The 9,028-nt window shown below is 44.4% G+C and overlaps 1 protein-coding gene across 2 annotated transcripts; it reads right to left on the bottom strand.

Annotated features, from left to right (window-relative positions):
* Positions 1–3,171: 3,171 nt before the first annotated feature.
* UBA52 (ubiquitin A-52 residue ribosomal protein fusion product 1) lies at positions 3,172–8,421 on the bottom strand. Of its 2 annotated transcripts, none has more exons than XM_079961043.1 (5): positions 8,279–8,421; positions 6,164–6,286; positions 4,522–4,608; positions 3,520–3,622; positions 3,172–3,428 (listed from the first exon to the last, which is right to left on the bottom strand). In XM_079961043.1, exons 2-5 carry the CDS (start codon positions 6,264–6,266, stop codon positions 3,335–3,337), a joined length of 387 nt encoding a protein of 128 aa, XP_079817169.1. In that variant the 5' UTR covers positions 6,267–6,286; positions 8,279–8,421; the 3' UTR covers positions 3,172–3,334. The 2 variants fall into 2 exon arrangements, with proteins under 2 accessions (XP_079817169.1, XP_079817170.1); XM_079961044.1 differs by having other exon boundaries at positions 6,164–6,285; positions 8,303–8,391.
* Positions 8,422–9,028: the final 607 nt, after the last annotated feature.

The raw sequence follows: 9,028 nt of genomic DNA, 5'->3' as shown, positions 1-9,028 counted from the left end.
GGCCAAAGTCTTGGAGCCTCAGCTTCAGGATCTGTCCTTCCAGGGAGCACTCAGGGCTGGTTTCCTTCAGAATGGAGAGGTTTGATCTTCTTGCAGTCCATGGGACTCTCAAGCTAGTTAAAGCCATGGTTTTCCCAGTAGTGATGTATGGAAGTGAGAGCTGGACCATCAAGAAGGCTGATCGCTGAAGAATTGATGCTTTTGAATTGTGGTGCTGGAGGAGACTCTTGAGAGTCCCATGGACTGCAAGAAGATGACAGCCGTTTAAGTGGAAAGGAAGTTCTGGATAATGTAACCGAGCGAGGTTTGGACGGGGGGCGGGGGGTGTTGTTTGTAAAGAGGAGGGGCGCGGGCTCACCCGATTCGCACTCGACTCTTGTTGCGTTCAGGTTGGCCGTGGCGTCCACAAAATGACAGATGGAAAACAGCCGGCAGCCCCAGTAGCAGGCGTTGAGGACGGCATCCTGGAAAAAAATATTTTTGTGGGGGAGGGAAGAATGGAGAGAGAAATTAAAGGATTGTGCACGTCCCCCACAATGACAACATCTTAAAAAGCAGAGACATCACCTTGCCTACAAAGTTCCGTATAGTTCAAGCTCTGGTTTTCCCAGTAGTGATGTATGGAAGGGAGAGCTGGACCATCAAGAAGGCTGATCGCCAAAGAATGGATGCTTTTGAATTCTGGTGCTGGAGGAGACTCTTGAGAGTCCCATGGACTGCAAGAAGATCAAACCTCTCCATTCAGAAGGAAATCAGCCCTGAGTGCTCACTGGAAGGACAGATCCTGAAGCTGAGGCTCCAATACTTTGGCCACCTCCCAATCTGCCTTTCCTTCCCCAATATGGCTTAACCCCCCAATAAACTAAATTTCTTCCTGCAAGCAAAATTGGAACCCACCTAAATGCAAACTCCCATGTATATCTTCTCCTTATTCTCCCTGCAGAGCTTGAAGGCACAGGATTATAAAGACATCAGGAGGAGTAGTAAAAGCAGGATTCTGAAGGCCCTCCGAACCTCCTAAAACAGGCACCCCAACCTCGGCCTCCAGATGTTTTGGGACTACAACTCCCATCATCCCTGACCACTGGTCCTGTTAGCTAGGGATGGTGGGAGTTGTCGTCCCAAAACATCTGGAGGGCCAAGGTTGGGGGTGCCTATCCTAAAACACTCTTATTTCTGGCAAAACACACTTGCAATATTTAAAGAGCATGGAAGGATGAAGGCATGATCTGTTCATGAAAAAATCAGAGACAAGGGGAATTATTCAGTTAATGTGAGATCTAGCGGACAAGTTTCAAAAATCGAGTTTCTAGAGCGTTTCTGATATAAAAGTTGCAGATTCGATTGATTTGATGTTTGATTTCCCTAGTGGTAAATCGGTTTCACAGAACTGGCGTGTGTACTGCTAATCTGGATCTTTTGCCTTCATGTCGTGGTGAAACCTGTAAGAAAGTGTATTTTCTTTCTCTTTTTAATACTAGCTGAGTTTGCTAAGTGAGTATCCCAAATACCAAGGCTGCGCCCTCAAACAGCTGCAAGCACCCACACAGAAAGTCCCTTCCATTTCCACAGCCAACGCAGAATATAACTTTGCCCTCAAATCAGCGAGTGGCTGAATTTGGGGGGGTGAAACATCCCCCAAATTGGACCGTCTTGGTGGGCCACAGGTTCCCCTATCCCTGGTTCAGACGATTAAAAAACAGTGTTCACGCATGTCTGCAAGTCTCAGGAATAAACACCGGTGTTTTGATTTCTGGGAATGGAGTTGAGAGATGACCTAATCTGGGGAGAAAACGGGAAAGACCCGATGAAGAGAGCACAGCAGAGGTTATATTTTCTGAGAATCCTCCAGAAAAACAATCTCTCCAAGGACCTGTTGATGGCATTTTACCATTGTACTGTGGAGAGTGTATTAACTTATGGTCTGTGTGTGTGGTTTGGGAGCCGGGGGAAAAAAATGCTGTCCAGAGTTGTAAAGACTGCGGAGAGAATAATTGGGTGCACTCTTCCCACCTTGGATCAAATCTATGCTTCCAGGTGCCATAAGAAAGCTGCAGATATAGCGCAGGATAGTGCGCACCCCAGAAATGATCTCTTTCAGCTTCTGCCTTCTGGAAGAAGGTACAGGGTTACAGGACTAGCTGCCTGAGAAACAGTTTCTATCCAAATGCGATTTTGGTTTTAAATGCAGTGTAAGGAGTCTGGGACGCGGGTGGCGCTGTGGGTTAAACCACAGAGCCTAGGGCTTGCTGATCAGAAGGTCGGCGGTACAAATCCCCGGAATGATGGGGTGAGCTGCCGCTGCTCGGTCCCTGCTCCTGCCAACCTAGCAGTTCGAAAGCACATCAAAGTGCAAGTAGATAAATAGGTACCACTCCGGCGGGAAGGTAAACGGCGTTTCCGTGCGCGGTTCTGGTTTTCCAGAAGCGGCTTAGTCCTGCTGGCCACATGACCCGGAAGCTGTACGCTGGCTCCCTCGGCCAATAAAGCGAGATGAGCGCCGCAACCCCAGAATCGGTCACGACTGGATCTAATGGTCAGGGGTCCCTTTACCTTTACTTAAGGAGTCTCTATGGGAGTAATCCGTGCCCTCTATGGGACGCGGGTGGCTCTGTGAGTAAAACCTCAGTGCCTAGGATTTGCCGATCGTATGGTCGGCAGTTCAAATCCCCGCGTCGGGTTGAGCTCCTGTCTTTCGGTCCCAGCTCCTGCCCACCTAGCAGTTCGAAAGCACCCCTAAGTGCAAGTAGATAAATAGGTAGCGCTTTATAGCGGGAAGGTAAACAGCGTTTCCGTGTGCAGCGCTGGTGCTGGCTCGCCAGAGCAGCGATGTCACGCTGGCCACGTGACCCGGAAGTGTCTCCGGACAGCGCTGGCTCCCGGCCTCTTAAGTGAGATGAGCGCACAACCCTAGAGTCGGACACAACTCGCCCGTACGGGCAGGGGTACCTTTACCTTTATGGGAGTATATTGCATTTAAAAATATGGTATCAGAGTTTTCAGGGGGCTAACCAGGCTGGGATAGCAGGGTTGTTGGTTTCTGAATGCCTGGTGTAGATTTTTCAACTTCATTGTTCTGTATGGGAGAATGACAACAAAGACTATCATATCGGCAGAGGATCTGGGCTCAGCAACTGGCCCAAGCAAACCATTTAAGAGACAGACACACTCTTTGCTTGGTGCAATGGAAGTTTTATTCTAACAGGCAAGAATCAAATGCCCAGAATGAACAGGTGTTAGCACATTTCGGCAAAGTAGCACGATGCCCAGATTTTGGGAGGGATGCTAGGGGAGAAGAGACCCCCCGCAGCGTGCTCTGTCTTTCTCACTCTGTCTACTTGACCTTCTTCTTGGGGCGAAGGTTGTTGGTGTGCCCACACTTTTTCTTGCGGCAGTTGACGGCCCGGGGGTGCAGGCGGGCGTAACACCTGGAAGGGGAACAGCGCAGAAACAGTGAGGCTCCGGATCAGAGGATAAGGATCCGTCCCGGCATGCAAGCCACCCACCCAGACAACTTACTTGCGGCAAATCATCTTGTCGCAGTTGTATTTCTGGGCCAGCTGGCGAAGAGAGGGCTCGATGATCCCACCGCGGAGACGAAGAACCAGGTGGAGAGTGGACTCTGAGCAGGGGAAAAGCAAGATTAGCAGGTCCTATACTGGTGTTTCGGGGTGGGTTTTTTTTTGGGGGGGGGGACTGGGAGCAGCCAGCCTGGAAACCCAGCTTCACGGGGACTCCAGGAATTCTAAATCAGAGTCGCCAGTTATGGGGGACATCAGGAATTAGGCAGAAAGGAGCAGAATGAGACACAAGAAGAAGGAAGTAAAAAAGAAAATGAGATCGCACATGGGTGAAGGGAAAGGGGGGGGAATAGGGGAATTTGAAGTATTATTTATAATCTAAAAGCTTCAATATAAAATTTCTAACTGTGTTGTATTTGTATACAGAAAAGAGAAGTTTAGAGTAATTAGGTATATTTTAATTACGTTAATTGGGACGCAGGTGGCGCTGTGGGTTAAACCACAGAGCCTAGGACTTGCCGATCAGAAGGTCGACGGTTCGAATCCCCGCAATGACAGGGTGAGCTCCCGTTGCTCGGTCCCTGCTCCTGCCAACCTAGCAGTTCGAAACCACGTCAAAGTGCAAGTAGAAAAATAGGTCCCGCTCCGGTGGGAAAGTAAACGGCGTTTCTGTGTGCTGCTCTGGTTCGCCAGAAGCGGCTTAGTCCTGCTGGCCACATACCCGGAAGCTGGACGCCGGCTCCCTCGGCCAATAAAGCGAGATGAGTGCCGCAACCCCAGAGTCGGCCATGACTGGACCTAATGGTCAGGGGTCCCTTTACCTTTAATTTAGTTAATTATGTAATAGGTTTATGTTAGAAAATGAATATGGATGTTGAATTTGATGTTTGTAATTTTTCATTTTTGGAAATAAAAAAATAAATAATAATAATAAAAGAGACTGCCATCTTGTGTGGCAGAAGGGGGCCAGGGTGGGGTGTTCTCCACCCCAGAAGCATACCTTTCTGGATGTTGTAGTCGGAGAGCGTGCGGCCGTCTTCCAGCTGCTTCCCCGCGAAGATCAGACGCTGCTGATCGGGAGGGATACCTGCAAAAGGAGATGTTATGAAAATCCCGCCTGCGGGAACGTAGGAGAGCCCTGTGCAGAGTCAGACCCACCGGCCCAGGATTGGCTACACTGGCTGGCAGAGACTCCCTGGTGACTGGCAGAGACTCCCTGAGGTTTCAGCCTCTTCCTCTATATCGACAAAGCGAGATTCTAGTCCTCATGGTTATGAAGATGCAACACAGTACAGGAATATATTCCTGTGTGCTAACAGTATTTTACCAGCGCTTTGTTATTTTAACCCATGTGGCACTGTCCTCATTCTGCATGCCTACTGTATAGTTTAGTTTATCATTTTTTAAAACTCTTGCCTGCTGTTGTAATTGTACACTCACACACTTTTTAAACTTTACTATACCTAGCTATCGGTATCAGGGTGGCCTTTTTGGCAGCCCTCAGCAACATTCATGGGGAGAGGGAGATAATAATTATGTTTTTATAATATGATATAATAATTGGTAACTAAGATAATTTTCTGTGTCATGCGTGGTTAACAAAATCGCACAGATTTGTTTGTGTATTCAATTCGCTTAGCAACTAAGTATATTAAATCTATCAACTGTGTGTTTAATTACACACAATTAAATATATTAATTATTTGGTACATTAAATACATTTTGAACGCTTTATGATAAGCAAATTTATTCAGTTTCTGGGTCACAGTAGAGTCGTACCTTGGATCCCGAACGCCACAAACCCGGAAGTGAGCATTCCAGTTTGCGAACGTTCTTTGCAACCCGAACGCCGGACGCAGCTTCTAATTGGCTGCAGGGGGCTTCCCTGCAGCCAATCAGGAACCAGCGCCTTGGTTTCCGAAAGTTTTGTAAGTGGAACGGACTTCTGGAACGGATTCCGTTTGACTTCTGAGGTACAACTGCAGTTGTGGCCCCAGTTGGTATGAAAAGTTGGGTTTGCCCTGATCTATGCGTGCTGACAAATTATATTAATATATCTGAACTACTCTATAAAGAGGGACCCGGGTGGCGCTGTTAGTTAAACCACAGAGGCTAGGACTTCCCGATCAGAAGGTCAGTGGATCGAATCCCTGCAATGACGGGGTGAGCTCCCATTGCTCAGTCCCTGCTCCTGCCAACCTAGCAGTTCGAAAGCACATCAAAGTGCAAGTAGATAAATAGGCACCGCTCCGGCGGTAAGGTAAACGGCGTTTCCGTGCGCTGCTCTGGTTCGCCAGAAGTGGCTTAGTCATTCTGGCCACATGACCCAGAAGCTGTACGCCGGCTCCCTCGGCCAATAAAGCGAGATGAGCGCCGCAACCCCAGAGTCGGCCACGACTGGACCTAATGGTCAGGGGTCCCTTTACCTTTACTTTATAAAATGCCCCCACCAAAAAAAACCAAGCTCTCCTCACTCCATCAGCTCTACTTCTCCTTCCCTTAACTAGCTGGTTATTATGAGACAAGAAGAAGAATTTTAAGAATTGGTGCCTGAGTTCGAATTCTCCCCCTTTGCCCTCCTGTAGCACGTTTTTTCTGCCTATGGGCAGAGACGATCTTGCTTTCAAATCAATCATTCTCACCTTCCTTATCCTGGATTTTCGCCTTGACGTTCTCGATCGTGTCGCTGGGCTCCACCTCAAGGGTGATGGTCTTGCCCGTCAGGGTCTTCACAAAAATCTGCATCCTGGCAGTTGAGCGTCACCTGAAGGGGGGGGGGGAGAGATGAAGGTTAAACCAAATCAATATCAGGACCTCCACTTCACAGGTGTGAAGTGAAGCAGAGAGGTACTTCCTTAAACCCTCCTGGCAATTTCAGAGGCACACAAAACACACCGCTTAAGATGGGAACCTATATTTTAAAATCCTGCATTGAATATTACCATGTTATGCCCCCTGCCCAATAATGACACAATAATGGTTGTGAGCAATATTGGGGGAGGGCCTAAAGAAAATCAAACTGTTTTAAAGGCTGAGATGCCCTGCTTGCTTACCTGGGAGTAAGCCCCCACTGAACAAACCAAATCCATTACCCTTAGAAGATTTAACCACCAGCCCTTCAAACCCAGAGGGCGGTTCAGATGGCAATGTATAAAAAACCCACAAACAGAAAAGGTTATAAACACAGAATTACAAATATAACATAAAACCCAGAAACAGATAGTTATAGATATAAAACGCGGAAATATAAATATAACACAAATTATGGACATAACATATAACCCAGAAACTGACAAGGTAATAAATATACACACACACACACAAACATATATAGTATATCCTAGTCTGTTTCTGGGTTTAATGTCCTATGCATAATTTATGTTATATTTTCTCTCTCTCTTTCTTTCCTTCTCTAAATAAAACACAAATACAAATTACAAATATAGCCTAAATGACGAACGTGACATCAAACCCAGAAAGGGCCCCAGATACAAAGCCCTCTCAGAGGGGGAAATGAGATTATCCACAAAGGCACAGGTCGTCTAAAGAGGCTGCCCGACTCGCGAGTAGACAAGAAGTCAAAAGTAAATGATAGTTATTATTTTTTTAAAAAAGTAAGTGATAATTTTAAAAAAAGGAAATTATATATATGTGTGTGTGTAAATGATAATTTTTTTTGGGGGGGAAGTAAATGATAATATATTTTTTAAGTAAATGATAGTTAAAAATAAAAAAATGATATATATATATATATATACATATATATATTTAAAGTAAATGATAAATTTTTAAGGGGAAAAAAGTAAATAATTTTTTTTAAAGTAAATGATAATTAAATACAGGAAAGGACGAAAATGCCTCCCGCCTCCCGAAATGAAAGGGGGACCCAGGCGTCCGAGGCGAGGTAAATGATAAAAAGTAAATGATATATATATATATATATTTAAAAAGTAAATGATAATTTTTAGGGGGGGAAAGTAAATGATAATTTTTTAGGGGGAAAAAGTAAATGATAATATATTTTTTAAGTAAATGATAGTAAAAAAGAAAAAAAAGTAAATTATATATATATATATATATATATATAATTTACTTTTATATATAGATATATATATATATCTCAAAAAAAGTAATTCCCCCTCCCTAAAAATTTACCATTTACTTTAAATATATATATCTATATATCTATATCTATATAGATAAAGATATATATATTTAAAGTAAATGATAAATTTTTAGGGGGGAAAAAAAGTAAATAATTTTTTTTTTTTAAGTAAATGAGAATTAAATACAGGAAAGGACGAAAACGCCTCCCGCCTCCCCCTCCCGAAATGAAAGGGGGACCCAGGCGTCCGAGGCGAGGTAAATGATAAAAAGTAAATGATATATATATATTTAAAAAGTAAATGATAATTTTTTAGGGGGAAAAAGTAAATGATAATATATTTTTTAAGTAAATGATAGTAAAAAAGAAAAAAAAGTAAATTATATATATATATATATATATCTCAAAAAAAGTAATTCCTCCCCCCTAAAAATTTACCATTTACTTTAAATATATATATCTATATCTATATAGATAAAGATATATATATTTAAAGTAAATGATAAATTTTTAGGGGGAAAAAAGTAATTTTTTTTTTTTAAGTAAATGATAATTAAATACAGGAAAGGACGAAAACGCCTCCCGCCCCCCCCTCCCGAAATGAAAGGGGCGAAAGGGACCCAGGCGTCCGAGGCGAGCCCCCCCCCCCCACCTCCACGCGGCCCTCCTGCTGCACCTCCGGCCTCGCCGAACGGAAAGAGAGAGTGGAAGAGCCCAGGCCGGAAGCGGAAGCCGAGCTCCCACGGGCGACTTCCGGCGCCGCCGCCTCTTCCTCCTCCTGCGCCTCCTCTCTCGCTAAGCCACGCCCACCTCCGGCCAGGCGTCACAGACGTCGCCCCGCCCACGGATCCAAGCGACGCCGCGCGCAGCACGCACACATGTACGCATGCGCGCGCCACCCCCCTCTCTCTCCTGGGACCGCAGAGCTATGAAAAGTTAAGAGTGGAGGTATGGTGGGAAGTTTCCGGGTTCAACTTGCCTCTTTATATATATATATATTTTTCTTGAAACGCCCTTGCCCCAAAGCAGCACGCATTTAATTGCTATTTTTAATTTAATTTTTATTAATTGCATTTAGATACTACCCTATATCCGCGATTGCTCCTCTTTTTCTTCCTATTATTATTATTATTATTATTAGCTGTTATATACCCGCAGTTCACGTTATTATTATTATTATTTGCATTTACATACTGCCCTATACCCGCAGTATATTTTTAATTTAATTTTTATTAATTGCATTTGGATACCACCCTATATCTGCGATTCCTCTTCTTCTTCTTCTTCCTATTATTATTATTAGCTGTTATATACTGTCCTATACCCGCAGTTCACATTATTATTATTATTATTACTTTTATTATTTGTTATTAATTGCATTTATATACCTCCCTATACCTGC

This window comes from Podarcis cretensis (genome assembly GCF_951804945.1).
Source record: "Podarcis cretensis genome assembly, chromosome: 18".
In the NCBI taxonomy this organism is placed as follows: Eukaryota; Metazoa; Chordata; class Lepidosauria; order Squamata; family Lacertidae; genus Podarcis; species Podarcis cretensis.
Note: the sequence above shows the minus strand (reverse complement) of the source record. Positions and strands in the feature narration are given on the sequence as shown.